The sequence below is a fragment of the Heterodontus francisci genome, chromosome 32, assembly GCF_036365525.1.
Source record: "Heterodontus francisci isolate sHetFra1 chromosome 32, sHetFra1.hap1, whole genome shotgun sequence".
Classification (NCBI taxonomy): Eukaryota; Metazoa; Chordata; class Chondrichthyes; order Heterodontiformes; family Heterodontidae; genus Heterodontus; species Heterodontus francisci.
Window position 1 is genome coordinate 12,132,502 of NC_090402.1, and position 17,797 is coordinate 12,150,298.

The following is a 17,797-nucleotide window of genomic DNA, read 5'->3' on the forward strand; positions in this document are numbered from 1 at the left end:
GAGAGAATTGAAAAGCAGGGAAGTTGTGATAAAATTGGACAGAACCTTGGTTAGACTGCACAGAGTATTGTGCACAGTTCTGGTCTCCATTTTATAAATAGTACAGGTGCATTTAAGGGGAAGCTAGATAAGCATGAGGGAGAGGGGAATGGAATAATATGTTAATGAAGTTAGAAGGGTGGGGAGGCTGTGTGGGACATAAATACCAGCACAAATCGGTTGGCCCATTTCTGTGTTACAAATCCTCTATATATCTATATAAAGAGATTGGACCTGCAAGAAGGCAGCAGTCATATTTCCTGCTTGCAGGCTAACCAGTTTAGCAGCCTGCACTGGTGATTAGTGGTATTGTACTCTGCCTTGTATATGCAAGCTCATCCATTGTGGAAGGTACACAAGCAGCCATGAACCCCAACGTAAAATCCACAGCCCAACAAGCTTATGAAATCGCAGGAGCAATTTTGTTCAATCCCACATATTGGAAACTATCTTCGCCATCTATGTAAACAGATGGCTGCATGTTCTCCATCAACGTATTTACCCAAGTTGCCATGGATGCCAGGACCTAGAAAACTTGTTCTACCAGAACAGTTTATTTTCGGCACTGCCTTACATGAATGTTGATTTTTGTAAAATCATTGTTCTCGCCAACAAAACCCTGCAGGTGAGGTGACAAATTACAGCACTTTCCAGTCAGGGTCTTCCAATTTGACACATGACCATTTCACAAATGTGAAACCTCCACAAGTTACCCTGATATGAACAGACAGGGATTTTGTGGGAGGGGAAGGTGACAAAAACAGGGGAAAGAAATGAGGCAAAGCATTGCAACATCGACATTTTTTTTGTTGTTGAAAAAATGTGTTCAAAGCACAGTGATTACAGGGAGCAGTAGCTTCTTGAAAGCAAGGTTGGTTACCAGAGGCAAGTGGATCATTTGGTAATGAACTCAAAAGGCTTTACCTGCTTTACTTCTTGCTATTTGTTTTGCATGAGCCAGCGCTGACTGGAGTTCTGATTTCTCAGATACCAAAATCTCTATGGTGTCTACGTGAAGCTGCAAATCATATTAAATTATTCAGACTTCATGATTCAATTGAAGAACCAGCAGAAAATTCAGTTTAAAACCTTGCCAAGAATAACCATTCAACATTTTATACTGAAAGTCATGACCAATGTGAAAGTTACTGCCCGTTTATCGGAAAACAATGCAGCTATTTCTGCAGGTTGCACTGCGCGTGTTCTTTTGGGCCTCCTTATCTCGAGAGACAATGGATACGCGCCTGGAGGTGGTCAGTGGTTTGTGAAGCAGCGCCTGGAGTGGCTATAAAGGCCAATTCTGGAGTGACAGGCTCTTCCACAGGTGCTGCAGAGAAATTTGTTATAACCCGTAACTGCTGCCTTCCGTGTTGTTTCAGTCGCTGTGAGGCAACTATGGAGTGACCTCTCCATGGCGCATGCCTGGGCAAATTTATGGAGGTTGAGAGTTGCCCAGTCGTCAAAACCCCCCTCTCGGCCTTTCTGGTGGGGTCCAAAGGAGTGCAGGACACGACGTTTGGCACCAGTATGGCTGCAGGAACTGCCGGAAACATGCCAAAGGTGACACATGACCGCCTACGGGGTTCCGCTCCGGATTTTCTGTTAGGGTTTACTCCCTTAGCCTTGGTCTCTCCCGAGACGCCCACAAGGCAGTGGGGTTGTTGGGGCCCCTACACAGGTGTACATCTGCGCGTGTACATCTGGCTAATTGCAACCATTTTGGAAAAAGGACAAGATTAAGCTAAGCCACGGAATTTGTATGGTATTAACAGTTATTAGACAAACTTTGTAAACTGCAAAATACATTCGAGAAAGAGTTGCAACAGTGTTGGTTTTAGATACAGCTGATCGTCTGTCTTTCTCTGGTTATAACATCCAACACAAACAAACATACTACTCAGGAATAAAAGTGAACCACTGACATGCATGAACTAACATTTAATAAGTTTGTTTAAAAATCTGTAACAAATTCTTGTTGGAAGCTCACCAATTTCTCAGCTGATTAAAGCAATAACTAGCTGAATCCTACATACAAGAAATCTCTCAGGTTCGACTGAAACCAGTCTGTGGCCAAATTAATTGAACCCTACTGGGATGGCAGTAAGGTACTAACTGGCACACCACTGCTCCAAGTTATAGGAGGAGGTGGGGGGAAAATCAAAAAAGAGAAAGGTGAGGGAGAATCAGCTAGGCTAATGTTCCTGATTTGAAAGCAAGAATGAAAGGAGAATGAAAAGAATAAATTAACTCAATGTCCCGAAGTGCTTTATTGCTAATAAAGTACTGGTGAAATATGGTCACTGTTGTAATGTAGGGAGTGCGGTAGCTAATTTGTACAGAGCAAGGACCACACACCGCAATGAGGTAAAAACTAGATCATCTGTTTTTAAGTTATGTTGGTCAAGAAATAAATATTGGCAAGAACACCAGGAGAACTCCCCGCTATTCTTCAAATCGTGCCGTGGGATCTTTTACATCCGCCTGAAAGGGCAGATGAACTCTCAGCTTAACGTCTCATCGAAAGACAGCACTGAAGTGTCAGCCAAGATTTTGTGCTCAGATCTCTGGAGTAAGACTCAAATTCACAACCTTATGATTCAGCAGCAATAGCATTACTGCCAAGCCAAAACGGACACGAGGTACTAAAGGGCACCCACAGAACCTTAACCTATCAAGAAATTAATGTCTTTACAAGAACAGCAAGGGAGGAGAGAGAGAACTGGAGGAGAACCAACTTCCCAACTCATTCTACTTACTTTTAGCTGTTCTTTCATTGACTCACACTTCTGGTTAGACCTCTGGTCAGAAGCTTGCTTCTCCTGTGCAAAAGTAGAAATGCACTATCAGTACAATCATGTCAGATGGTGCAGAATAAATTTTAATTAAACTTCCCAGCTCAGATACGAGCTTTCAAATGTAATCAACTTAACATCTGAGACAGCTGGACAAAATGACCCACAGAAATAAAATTCAACAAAAGCACTGAGATTACAAGACCCTTTTATTGAAGGCAGCATGGCACTTTCAATGGTTCAGTGAAAACACATTCAACTAACCAATTCATGAAATAAACATAAGCCACAATCAGATTTAAATCAAAAATAGAAACAGTTTAGACTGTTTAATTTTGAATACACATTGACAAGTTATTTTATCAAGGTAGTGCAGACCTCAGCCTAAGCCCACGTGTACTTTCCTGAAGAGGCCACTGGATGGCAGTCAGGAGCTGAAACATTGGTTGATCTTAGGCCAGATGCTAAGGCAGGAGTCGCCAGCACGCCGATTGCGAGCTACCGGTAGCTCAGCAACAGTGTTTGAGTAGCTCATTGGCTGTGACTGGAGCTGGAGCTGGAGGGAGGCCCTCGTGTCGGACCCGCAGTGGGTGAAAAACAGAGTGCAGGAGAGGAATGGAGCCGGTGGGTGGACTACATAAACGCCAGGTGTAGGCCTCAAACTTGAAGCTCCCGGTCCCCCATTTGCACAGAGCGGGGCAGCAACTGCAGGGCTTCTCCTGGCAACAGACCCAGGTTAATGGCCGCCAGCTTTACAGCTCTTTGAGGAACTAAGGATTAATGAACTGTAACAAAATGCAAAATTTTCATGGAAAGTTATCTCAGTTATAAACAGGCCTGGGGGAGGGGAGGGGAGGAACCATTTAGGACACAGTACAGGGCAGGAGGTCCCCTCTTCTCCACTCCCTGGTTCCACAGAGACTCCCCTAGGACAGTGCCACACCTGGGCAGGGCTGGCTCAAGGTGCAGGAAGCTGCCAGGCTGAGCTGTGGACTGGGAGGAGTTGGAGGTGGGGGGGTGGTTTGACTGACAGGCCTGGGGAGGGGGATATCAGAACAGGCACATGCACTGCTCCCCCTTTTTCTTCCTTCAATGTTTTACTGGAGTCGTGTTGGTGAGCGTTTCTAAATCCTGTCTCCCTATTCTGGTAATGTAGGTGGATTGTAAGTTGCTGAGAGTGCTGGAATATATTGCCTCTCCTCATTCTTCCTCCTCCTCCCAGAGTTCCAGGATGCAGGCTCCAGCAGCTTGATGCGCCTGAAATGTTAACTGTTTCTCTCTCCACAGATGCTGCCTGACCTGAGTATTTCCTGCATTTTCTCCTTTTATTTCACATATCCAGCATCCATAGTATCTTGCTTTTGTTTTATTATAAGCGTTGCTCAGAGAACTGAGACTAGAAACACAGCCAGTTTGTATCAGGGTGGGTGTTGGATGCAGAATTCAGTCCCTGGCCTTCTGTGTAGGTCTTTTTTGTTGCATCAGATTGAGTTAGAGTCTAGATGGAGGAAAAACTGCTGGGTTTAACCCCAAGTACTTTTGAGCCCAGTCAGGCCAAACAATTCCCACTGTGAAACTCTAAAGGGAAGTAGATTCCAGGGGAGATGATGTTGCTAAACAAACACCAACCACTCAATGAAGCTGCTCCTGGGTTTCTGGACACCAGCAAATACAATGATCTCTTGACCAGGCTTGCATGAATATCAAGTTTCACATTGAAATAAAGATCAGTTTCCCTTCATATTAAATATGATGTAATTACAATAGCTACATATTTAGCTTGCATTTACCTAGCCATGTTTTTACAATATGTGCTTAAGTGGCTCGTGATATTTTTCGTTTATCAGAAGACGCTTTCAAGAAAAAGTTGGAGACCCTGTGCTAAGGTAAACTGAAGTACCCCAGTTTGCCGAGGAAGCTATCAGGTTTCACATCAACCTTCACAGGAGGTTGAATAGCTGCCCTTTTACCTCCTCATCATCATCCAAAGCCCCAAACACTCCTTCCAGGTGAAGCAGCGATTTACTTGTACTTCTTTCAAGTTAGTATACTGTATTCACTGTTCACAATGCTGTCTCCTCTAAATTGGGGAGACCAAACGCAGATTGGGCTTTGCAGAACACCTCTGCTCGGTCCACAAGCATGATCCCAAGCTTCCAATGCTTGTCATTTTAATTTACCACCTTGTTCCCATGCCCGCATTTCTGTCCTCTGTCTGCTGCAGTGTTCCAGTGAACATCAACGCAAGCTCAAGGAACAGCACCACATCTTCTAATTAGGCACACTACAGTCTTCTGGACTCAATATTGAGTTCAACAATTTCAGACCATGAGCTCCATTATTTTTTGTTTATTTATTTATTTTTAAATATATTTATTTATTTACCATGTGCTAGTCTTAAACTTATTTTTCATGTTCTTGCTTTCGTACAGAGATGTTCATTATTCTGCCGTTAGCACTCTCTCTGGACTCGTGCTGTGTCTTTTACTACAACTATTTAGCATTCTATTTGCATTCTGTTACATCAAATCTGTCATTTAAACTCTCCCCTCTCCATCCTATCAGCCCTTCCTTCCTGTTCTTCCCCCTCCCCCCTTTCACATGCTCAAAAACTGTTACAAATCTAACTTTTGCCAGATGAAGGGTCACAGACTTGAAATGTTAAATGACATCCTTGAAAGTGGATAAATCGTCAGGGCCAGATGGATTGCATCCCAGGTTGTTAAAGGATGCCAGACAGGAAATAGGGGATGCGCGGAGGATCATCTTCCAATCCTCACGGGATACGGCGAGGTGCCAGAGGATTGGAGGTCTGGGAACGTTTATACCATTGTTTAAAAAGGGTGCGAGGGACAGGCCAAATAATTATAGGCCGGTCAGTCTGACCTTAGTAGGTAAATTATTAGAATCAATTCTGAGGGACAGGATAAACTGCCACTTAGAAAGTCATGGATTAATCAGGGATAGTCAGCATGGATTTGTTAAGGGAAGGCATTGTCTTACTAACTTGATTGAGTTTTGATGAGGGTAATGCAGTGGATGTGGTCTACAAGGATTTTAGTAAGGCATGTGACAAGGTCCCACATGGCAGACTGGTCAGTAAAATGAAAGCCCCTGGGATACAGGGGAATGTGGCAGGTTGGATCCAAAATTGGCTCAGTGACAGGTAACAAAGGTTGGCAGTCAATGGATGTCTTTGCAAATGGAAAGCTGTTTCCAGTGGTGTTCCACAGGGCTCAGTGTTGGGTCCCTTGCTATTTGTGGTATATATTAATGATTTGGACTTAAGTGTGGGAGGCATGATTGGGAAATTTGCTGATGACATAAAAAGTGGTCGTGTAGTTGATAGTGAAGAGGATAGCTGTAGGCTCCAGAATGATATCAATGGTTTGGTTGAATGGGGGGGGAAAAGTGGCAAATGGAATTCAATCCAGAGAAGTGTGAGGTAATGCATTTGGGGAGGCAAATAAAGTGAGGGACTACACAATAAACAGGAAGACACAGAGGGGTAGAAGAAGTGAGACACCTTGGAGTGCATGTCCACAGGTTCCTGAAGGTAGCAGGACAAATAAACAGAGCGGTGAAGGAGGCATAGGGAATGTTTTCCTTTATTGGCCGAGATATAGAATACAAAAGCAGGGATATAATGCTGGAACTGTTAGGCCACAGCTGGAGTATTGCATACAGTTCTAGTCACCACATGACAGAAAGGACATAATTGCTCTGGAGAGAGTACAGAGGAGATTTACAAGAATGTTGCTGGGGCTTGAAAATTGCAGCTATGAGGAAAGATTGGATCGGCTAGGGTTGTTTTCCTTAGAAGAGGAGACTGAGGAGTGACTTAATTGACGTGTACAAAATTATGAGGCACCTAGATAGAGCAGACAGGAAAAACCTGTTTCCCCTACCGGAGAGGTCAATTACTAGGGAGCACAGATTTAAGGTGATTGGTAGAAGGATTAGAGGGGACATGAGGAAAATCTTTTTCACCCAGAGGGTGGTGGGTGTCTGGAATTCACTTCCAGGAACGGTGGTGGAGGCAGAAACCCTCAACTCATTTAAAAAGGTACCTGAACATGCACCTGAAGTGCTCTAACCTGCAAGGCTATGAACCAGGTGCTGGAAGGTGGGATTAGATGAGGCGGCTAGTTTTTTCAGCCAGCATGGACACGATGGGCTGAATGACCTCCTTTTATGCCATAATGTTTCTATGGTTAACTCAGTTTCCCTCTCCACAGATGCTGCCAGACCCGAATATTTTTGGCACTTTCTGTTTTCATTTCACATCAACCTTCCCCTGGTTTCTCCCCACCACCCCCATCCCATTTCACAATTCTTCAAAAAAAATGTATTAATGTTATCCACTTGAAAGTTCAGAATTCATCGCAAATTTAGCCAACGTAAAGTTTTGAAATTTCAAACTGTAACACTGCATGTTGCTATTCTAGGCACCTCAACCATGAAGTTGTTTTATGGGCTATTGAAAACATTCATTTCACAACAATTCCCTGAGTGGGTCATCATCACCAGCTGCCAAGCTAACGATTACTTTTTCCTTTATCTCAGCTTTAAATCTATAGCAGTTTAAAAGATCTCAACTAAATGCCAAGGGAGGCACTTTACAAGGGGGCGAGGGGAAGAAGAAAATTTACTTAAATTCCCAAGAAGCATCAAAAGGGCATTGGCAAAGGTCTGGAAGCAAATCAACTGTCGATCCTTCCAACTGGAGATAATGAGCCCATTAACGATAGAAAGGGACAAAAATCTGAGAGGCATCATGAAGAGAAAAAAAAAGTGTTATTTTACCTTCTCGAGCTGACTTTTAAGTTCCTGAATGTGTTTTTCCTGTAAGGGAAAAAGAATCAGAGGTGTGAGCTACAGTGAACTATCAAAACACAACTCTGTTCCAACTTTACTCCCGTACTTCAATAAAAATCTGAAGAAATGCAGCAGTCACCAAATCATACTATATAAAAATGTACTTGTAACCTTGCACACAGAGCTAGCACAAATACACGAATGCAAAACCTGCTTTTTGTGTTGAAATATTAAGTTGGATAAATACTCGAGACGTCGATTTTTCAATTCAAAGCAAACTTCAATGCCAATCCCTCCCCCCACCCCCCCCCCCCCCCACACACACTCAGCAATCTAAGGATGTGTGTGTTTCTGTTGACAAGAATTCATTTCAAACAATTAAGATGGTTGCTGTTATCGACCTGGGTCAGTTCTCAGTTTCAGATCTGTTATTTATGAATAAAAGCAAAATACTGCGGATGCTGGAAATCTGAAATAAAGACAAGAAATGCTGGAAACACTCAGCAGGTCTGGCAGCATCTGTGGAGAGAAAGCAAAATACTGCAGATGCTGGAAATCTGAATCTCTCCACAGATGCTGCCAGACCTGCTGAGTATTTCCAGCATTTCTTGTCTTTATTTCTGTTATTTATGAATGTGTGTGTAACTATAGCAGGCTGTATTACAACTGTTAAAGTTTGGAGTGCGGGGAAGTATGCAAACTAGCAGATCTCCCGTGATATGACTCACAATGAGATGGAAGATGCTCAGTTTTCTAACAGTAATGGTGTTCTAACCCTCGTTCCCAGCAAAATAAGCACCATCTCCCATCTGTCATTCCCTCAGTAGAACACACTCAAGTCAGGCAGCACAAACTTGATTGTACAGAGTGTAAGATTGGCCTAGCTACTCACCACCAGTCTTGCCTTGACCACACCAAGTATTACTCTTGCTTTGCTCTCCTCAGCCAAACCCAAGGACTAATACCAGCTCACCCTGCAGGGCAAAAATAATTCCAGCTTCTCTTCTACAGTGACCAACCACCTCCTTCAGCCTTTGTTATCCCCTTCAAACTAAACCCAAACATCAACTGCAAGGAACTCAAATTTCTTTGGCATCAAGATACAGACCATCCATGCAGTTGCCTCCAACATGTCCTCCACTCCCCTTGCTCCAAGTCTCATCCCAAATTTCTAACTTCCAGCAGTTTCTTCATCTACACTACACCACCCCCATCCCTGCCATCGATTTGAAGACATTTGGCCACGGAATCCATTCTCAAGTCTATTGTGCTTGAATATAAACCCAATGTACTGTTCTAGGTGAAAGACAGTGATTGCAAGCATTTTACTGATGAGGTTCTGTACATGATGGGGAATTAGTTTAGAATTGGAGCAATCATGCAATGTACAACAATCATGCACACACAATGAAAATGTGAAACCTTTCATGCAGCTTTCTGTGGTCTGAAAGTTCATACAATGTGACATGATGCTGAGAAGTTGATCAGTTGCCATCATTAACCTAAATTAGAGTTCCATTTATTAAATGGTAGTTTTGATTCAAGACCAACCATAGATTGCCAGAAATGACCGTAAGCTTCATCAGAGCCACTAACAGAAAGAAAGCATCACCCTGGCAATGCACGATTGACACACACATTCGCCCTAAAGGTCTGCACCTTTTAACCCAACCGAGCCTGAATGCTGGACCCAGAAGTGCGCCCCGATCCAACCCGAACCAGACACATGCCAGGTCCCGTTGGGCTCGGGTCGGATAGCAGGCCTTTACCCATGTACTGATGTACGGGCCTGCTACCCGACCAGACCCCGACATTTGCCGGGTTCGGGTCGGATCGCACTTCCAGGTCCAGCATTCGGGCTCGGTTGGGTTTCCTTTGCAGACCTTTAATGCGCCCTGTTACCCAGCAACTTAACTGTTGAATGAAAGAGCTTACTATGAATTTACGTGAATTGTGAAAAGAATTTTATTAACTACAGACTATTGATGTCAGTCGTGGCTCAGTTGATAGCACACTCTCCTCTGGGGCAGAAGACTGTAGGCTCAAGTCCCACTCCAGGGTACAAAAATCCAGCTGACACTCTCGTGCAGAGGAAGTGCTACACTATCTGAGGTGCAGCCTTTCAGATGAGACATTAAACTGAGGTCCATCTGTCCTCTCATGTGGATGCAAAACATCCCTTGGCACTATTTCAAAGAGCAGCAGGGGAATTATCTCCAGTAATATTTGAATCAACATCACTAAAAACAGAGAAGCAAATTTTCTGGTCATCATCACATTGCTGTTTATGGGAGCTTGCGGTGCACAAATTGGCTGCTGTGTTTCCTATATTATAGTACCCACATCAGATTAGATTTTCAAATATTAGGTTACAGGTTTAGTCTCTGTGGAGCATGCACACACAGTATAACAGTGCAGCTGCAAGGGGTTTTGTTTTTCAGTAGCTTAATGATGCCCCCTCAGCAGCAGAGCTGACAGTGATCTTAAAATAACAGTGCTGCCTTTAACTTGTGATGCTAGTTGTTATTTTAACAGTGCTTACAAATGTGAGTGCACATGTTCAATGCAACAGTGTCCTGTTAAAATGATCCATTTTTTGTTTAAAAAACAAAAAATTCTATCTAGCACAGTTTGTCCAAAGACATGGAGCAAAAGCTGGTTGTCCAGTAACTGGCACGCAACAGGTTGTTACAGATTGCACTATGGCATTCAGTTACAGTATGTTTCAGAATGAGGCTACAGAGGTTTTTCTTCAAGTACACAGAACTACTGCGCAAAGAAAAAACCTCTGCAAATCAAAGCTGCTTGGAGATTTTTGCAAGACCTTATTATGTTAATCTCAGTTTTATTGCTTCATGTCCTGCAAAGAGACTTAATAACCAGTTTGCAACACTCCTCGCTCCCACAGAAAAAAAACTTCAGATGCAGAGGGTGCAGGGGGAAGAAAGAGGAGGAAAAGATGCAGAAAAACAGAAGACAGCCGACACAAACAAAACAGGGGTCTTTTCAGAACGGTACATGTGGTAAACCAGGTATTGCAGAACATCTACTGGTAACCCTACTTGTGCTGCACTTAACCTTTTAGAGTACAATAGTGCAAGAGGATGTATAGGCATGTCAGAAACAAAGACCTCATTTAGGGAACCTGGAGAAAATGTTAATGCAATAAATCTTTATAATGCAAAAGAAGCTTTGCTTTCCAGCCTAGATATATTTAGTCTGATGATAATTGATCAACTTTTCAAAATCAGGCTGCTTAATTTAAAAAGGCAGAAAAGCAGAGGCACCTAGATTACATATGCTGTTACATCAAATTCCACATTCCCTTACCAATTCTTCTATCTTTGCACTTAGTTCGCTATTCGTCAATTTGCTGGAGTCAAGGGCTACAGTCAGGTCTTGGTTTCGTGTCTGTGTGCACATGTAGATTCAGAGAGAGGGAAGTGGAGGAACAAACAAGTTAAAATAAGTGAACAATTATTGTCAGTTTTGACTGATGCATGCTTAAAAAGTAAATGAAACTGCATCAGTCCTCCCACGGAATCTTTTTGGCATTAGAATGCACTCAAACCTTTTATCAAAAAAGGATTGCAGGATACTTTAATTTATCCTAAAATGTTTCATTATGTTTGGTTTTTGAATTTAAAGGATTACAAGCTTGCAATTTTCTCCATTCAATGTATAGTCTGCTCCTCTTAATTCAAAGCTTTTTTTGGCTTGAAAAATGTCTGAGTTATCCATTGGTTCAAATGAAGCAATTATCAAAAATAAAAACAGCACAGAATGGGTTTTCAAATTATTTTAAATTGAATTAACATAATTCAAACTTGCTCAACTCAACTGGAAGGTTGACTATTGAGAACCTTCTATTAAGACTCAGCACTGTCTGCAATTCTAAGGTTTCTGGATTTTGTTTAGCCTGTTTCCTTTTCAACTCGCTAAAGTTAAAACACAAAACTAGTGGAAGACAATATATCAATAGCATGGTTATCAGATGCGGCATATTAGCTCATTATTGATAGTATCAAGAAAAGTATAATTTTAAAGATTATAGCTGAATAATTTGGAAAATCAAATGATATTCAGTTTGCGAAGTTTAGGCTGTTGGTATGCAGTTAATTTAACATTCATTTTAGTTTTAGCACAGTGCTATCAGAATCTTCAGAGTAAAGGTCACTGAAGTCATTGGACAAACATTTTTTTAAAGTTATAGTGCATCAACCAGCTCTTCATCCAAATTCAGAATAAATATGGTGCTTGCTGCAATCATTTATCTTCTAGCGGCAATGCATTAAAATCAACAACTGGACAGATCTGTGGGATAGCATTAAATCAACCACTGAAATAAAAAATATTCCATATTCATCACCAGAACAGCTCTTGGTTTTCATTAAGGTGTCTTCAGAGATGTTATAAGATGGGACAGCTCTATATTCTTTTCACTCTAGCAGGCTAGAGCTGATGAAAATTTCTACATATTTGGACTTAATCCAAAACAGATGTTCAATGCAGCTGCTGCCTACATACGTACATTTTGATAGGATCGCTATAGAGGCCAAAAATAACCAACCAATGGGGAATGACGAAATATCTCTAAACCATCAGATATTCACTTCTGAAATTCTGGATGTATAAAAAAGGTCCAATGCTGAACTTTATGAACACCAGTTGGCCTCTAGTGGCATTCCTCACAGCAAAAATGAATGCCTATCTTTATCTGTGCTAGCTTTTGAAACAAGTTACATTTGGCCAGTCTGAATATCCAGATTTGTCCAGCTTTTATATAAGCTTGGTCAGTATTGTACAATTGTAAGCAGCAATAATAAATGGCATAGAATGTTTATTTTCTTTTAAAAAGGCATGTAGTGCTTATGTTAACATTTAACTCAAATCTTTATTCCAAGCCAAGTGGAATTCCTTGAACTTAAAAGTCAGCATCATCCACAGAAATTTCCTAGGGGACTGCCGATAGGTAATTGGGAGAACAAATTTAATCAAGAATGATTAAGGAGTCTTTACAGACTTGAGGTAGATACAATTATCAAACAGGTCATTTTTGAATGGAATTAATCAAAGGGATATTGCCCCAAACCCTGCACTAATATAAATACATGACTCTTCTATTGCACTTGGTGTGGGAGTAACAGACCCTTCCTATCTCAAAACTAGCAGAGCTAAGGGAGGAAAGCACGGTGAAACTTCTGGACTGTAATATGAATTTTACAGCTTTTAATAACCTCAATATAAACTGAGTAACCGTCAGGTTTATTATCTGAATCTAAACATGAACCAAATAAATGTAGTTAAAACCTTCTAATTCTCAGACCTACGATAAGAAATGTGAATGGCCAAATTGTTCAGTGATGCATGGGGCTATCAGACACAATTATAGAGGAAGCACAGGCATCTAAACAGTGCTTAATGATACAAGAATCCAGGAATGCATGCTTTAAGCCAGATAGGATACAGTTTCATTTACTTATTTAGGTACAAGCCACAATCATATACAGATCACATTAACTAAAATTCATACAACTGGTGCAGAGATATTTTGATGTCAGAATTTGCTTTCTTGCCACAAGAAAATATGACTAATAAGCAGTGCCGTAATTTCTGTATTGAGGACAATAGCAATAGCTTGTGATTGCTGCAGCTCAGACCTGGAGAAAAATTCAAATACCAACCTCATCAGCCACTGACTTAAAATATACAAAGCTGCTCAAAGAAAAAAAATGTCCTTGTTCACACATACTCAGCCAGTGTGCAGCAATCACACAACACAGCTGTTTTTTTTCAACTTGGCTCCCCGATAGCTCAGTGACTTTATACATTGAGTCAGAGCCACATAGATCAGGAGATTCTTGGATTCAATCTCAGTCTCTGCCGGGTTGGCTGTCATGAGCGGGAGAAGTAGCCAGGTTTCCTGACACCTGTTCTGATGAAGGGTCACTGACCCGAAATGTTAACTCTGCTTCTCTTTTCACAGATGCTGCCAGACCTGCTGAGTGGTTCCAGCATTCTTTGTTTTTATTCCTGCCACCATTAACTGCTTAGTGCGGCCAGCTCCTGGAGGTGCTTTATATGGAGGTCAGATGATGGCTGGATCAGACTTGGGTCTGCAAACCATGCCCTGTCAACAAACTCAACACTCACATATGAATGATGGCAAGCAATTGGTGCCAGTTGAAACACCAGCCAGGAATGCCTGCCTTCAGGAAGCGTGGTAAAAACTGATGCTGGGAAGGAGTTAAGAAAATAATAAACTCAGTTGTATAAACAGAACATTTGACAGGAACATACTGGCTTATACTCATGGAGAAGGTCACATAACTCAAGCCTATAAGCAACTGCATTATGAAACCAACATCGCCTTGTGGAACAAACATTGCAGCAGTTCTGCTCCTGTGAAGTATCCTCTATGCAATAAGAATGGTGGTGTGGATAATCAGCTTCCCAGAACTTTGTCAGCTTGAAGCTTTCACAAAGGACGTAATCGGTAGCAAAACTAAGCCATTTTTCATTTGAATAATATTCTATGCAGAAGCAGGTGGTGAGAAATGCGTTTGGATTTAGAGAACCTCTAAATTCAAAGCAACTGAAAAAATATTGCAGCCCTCAGAAGTTGGACTGCTCTATTAAATGTGCCACCAAATAGAGATAAAATGCAATAAATGTCAGGTATATATTTAATATGGACTATAGAAAATGCATCATTTCCTACATTAAAATCATGTCCTCGACATGTAATCTTCTCGCATCACCTTACCTCCAGTTCCTTTGGGCTGACAGTACAAGCTGTATTTTCACCATTCATATAATTAGTCTAGGGAGGGGTAAAGAAAACAAAATTTCACTATTTGACCAGTTAAACTCATAATGCAAATGCTACTACAACAACCTGCATTTATGTAGCACCTTTAAAGTAATAAAGCATCTCAAGGAGCTTTACAGGAGCATTATGGAACAAAACTTGACACCGAAACACATAAGGAGATATCAGGTCAGGTGATCAAAAGATTGGTCAAAGAAGTAGGTTTCAACACAGGAACATAGGAAAGAGGAGGAGTAGGCCATTCAGCCCCTTCAGCCTGCTCCATCATTCAACTAGATCATGGCTGATCTTCTACCTCAATGCCATTTTCCCGCATAAGGAGCATATTTAAAGGGGGAAAGAGAGGAAGAGGGACAGAGAGGTTGAGAGAGGGAATTCCAGAACCACAAGCATTATCAGGTTACAAATACCTGATCTTTGTCAAAAAAAATTGTCATCCAGTGCTGCAACAACTTTGTTCACTTCATCTGATCTGTTTAAAAACTGGGATACACAAAGAATCCTGGAGAGGGAGCAGTGGATTGCAAAGTGACAATCCAGTAGGAGTGTTCAGGTGCCACATCAAAGAGGTGGTCAGGTATTAGTCACATGAACCTCCAAATGGATCACGGTCTTGTAATCTACTGACTTTTAAAAACTTAGTAGCAATAAGAGACTACAAATGCTGGAAATCTGAAATGAAAACAGAGCATTCTGAAAAAACTGTTACATCAATGGCCTATCCTGAAAACATTAAGCTTTCTTTTATTGATGTTGATTGGCTTGCTGTGCAGGTCCAATATTTTCTGTTCTATTTCATATGGGCAGTTGAATTTGGACAACAGGAGCTATGACTTAAAAAAACAAAACAAAAAGGTGGCACGGTAAACTGACACTGACTGATGCAGGAACACATAGGTTAATGCATCATCGTTGCATATCGGACTTATTCAATTTCGACACAATATAAAAATACTGACAGCGTCAGAACAAGGATTTAGTTCTGTGACCCCTCAGGCTACATGAATAATTGAGAAGTATTTCTCGGTCCTAAGCAGCCATACTTCACCAATTGGAGTTTACTCTGAAGACTGCAGCGTGGTGCATCACACATAAATTGTGAGGAGGATACAAGAAGTCTGCAAAGGGATTTAGATAGATTAAGTGAGTGGCAAAAATTTGGCAGATGGAGTACAATATGGGAAAATGTGAGCTTGTACACTTTGGCAGAAATAAAAAAGCATTATATTATTTAAATGGAGAGAATGCAGAACTCTGCAATAAAGAGGGATCTGGGTGTCCTGGTACATGAATCACAAAAAGTTAGTATGCAGGTACAGCAAGTGATTAGGAAGGCAAATGGGATGTTGTTGTTTGTTGCAAGGGGAATGGAATATAAAAGTGAGCAAGTTTTGTTACAGTTGTACTGCATATTTGGTGACACCACATCTGGAGTACTGTGTACAGTTTTGGTCTCCTTACTTAAGAAAGGATATAATTGCATTTTCAGTTCAGAGAAGGTTCACTCGACTGATTCCTGGGATGAAGGAATTATCTTATGTGGAAAGGTGGGATAGGCTGGGCCTGTATCCATTGGAGTTCAGAAGAATGAGAGGTGATCTTGTTAAAATATAGATCTTGAGGGGATTTGACAGGGTGGATGCTGCGAGGCTGTTTCCCCTTATGAGAGGGACTAGAACCAGGGGACACATTTAAAAATAAGGGGTCTCCAATTTAAGACGGAGATGAGAACTTTTTTCTTTGAGGGTCATCAGATTGTGAAATGCTCCTCCTGGAGAACAGTGGAGGCAGGGTTACTGAATATTTTTAAGGCCGAGTTAGATTGACTCCCTTGTCAATCAAGAATCTAAGGGTATGGGGGTAGACAGGAAAGTAGAGTTGAGGCCACAATCAGATCAACCATGATCTTATCAAATGGTGGAGCAGACTTGAGGGGTCGAATGGCCTACTCCCACTCCTAATTCGTATGTTCATATGTAAATGATAGGATTTCAAAGCACATCAACAATTGGTAAAATTAAGGTGAGTATTTCCATAGTTTTGAGGGCCTGAGAAAATAGAAGTTAAAGAGTAGGAAACAATGCAGTACATCCTGATTTCAAAACAGCGAGGAAGCAGGGGAGGGAACAGTGTGTAGGACTGTTTATTCGCAGCTTAGGAGAAAATTCAAAACACCACTGACAATAGTAGTTCAGGTGGTGGTGGGGAAAGGGTGAGGGGAGGCAGAGTATGCACAACAGAGACACAAAAATAGCAATGGAACGGAAGGTTAGAATCCAGAGGTAGAAAGGTGTAACCCATCAAACAAGTCCTTTTCTTGTACTTGACCAAGGAATTCAAAAGCAAAGCAGGATTGGAGGTTTGATCATCTCCATTCTGGCATAGTTCTTGACTTTAGCCACATCACTGTGGGTAAGGGGACAAAAGGAAGAATCACTGATGATCACACCAACTGATTGGTGAGTAGTATATGCAGAGGAGTCGTCTGCTTCCTCCTTGTAGTAAGTGCAGGGCTCAACATTTGTAAAGGACAATAAAAGGGGAAAAGCAAGCTTTCATTTCTTAGTAAAGAAATTACTGCTCGTTTTCGAATTTTTTTCCACATTAAAAAGTTCAGCTCAATGGAAACATCCTTACCTGAGTCACCAAGCCATTTAATTGAGTAGACAATTGACGAAGGCTTTCTGTGGATGAGATGCCTCTATAAAAGACAATACGTAGAACGGTTTTTAAAAAAAACAGTAGCCTTAGGCTCTGCCAACAGTTTAGCAATTTTATTAGCTGAGCTACAGTGGTCCCAGCTTTGGTGTCCATTTAGCTGATTCTAAGCTGATAATCAGTCTCAGCACTCCTTAGTAAGAAGGGGGTTAGAAAAGGAAAATCCAGACAGGATTCCCAATCGCAAATGAAAGCCCTGCTGGAAGCGTGCGTGTATGAAGAGAACAGGAATGGGCTCAAATGGATTGTCTCCTGCTGTCAAATAGCACGCCAGAAGTTAGTCATGGCTCACTGCTAAACGAAGTTCATTTGGTCAAGGAAACAGGGGTAGCCAGCACCCATGAACCAGACCCCACCAAGAAATCAATGTCATTCGATGAGTGGAGGGGAGAGGGAAAATAAAATGCGTCTGAATTTCAAGGACAACTTTAAATCTTCAAACAACCAGAAATCAGCATAGTCACTGGGCTTAATTAGCAAATTGCTTCTGATACAGGGTAGGGTAGAAGCCACTTTGCTTTAATACTGCAGGATACACTTCTTTGTGGCACTCAACTAATCATTTTAAATTGCTCCCACCACCAGTCACAAAATTTTA

The 17,797-nt window shown here is 41.6% G+C and overlaps 1 protein-coding gene across 4 annotated transcripts in view; it reads right to left on the bottom strand.

Moving 5' to 3' along the window:
* The window catches only part of golga2 (golgin A2), a 70,095-nt gene that overhangs the window by 38,871 nt on the left and 13,427 nt on the right, over positions 1-17,797 (bottom strand). For all 4 annotated transcript variants that reach the window (XM_068012244.1, XM_068012241.1, XM_068012243.1 and 1 more), the window contains 6 exons: positions 17,119-17,182; positions 14,416-14,472; positions 10,980-11,060; positions 7,638-7,676; positions 2,796-2,858; positions 964-1,057 (listed from right to left, as the gene is read on the bottom strand). In XM_068012244.1, the coding sequence (XP_067868345.1) occupies positions 964-1,057; positions 2,796-2,858; positions 7,638-7,676; positions 10,980-11,060; positions 14,416-14,472; positions 17,119-17,182 (398 nt within the window). The remainder of the gene's footprint in view (positions 1-963; positions 1,058-2,795; positions 2,859-7,637; positions 7,677-10,979; positions 11,061-14,415; positions 14,473-17,118; positions 17,183-17,797) is intronic.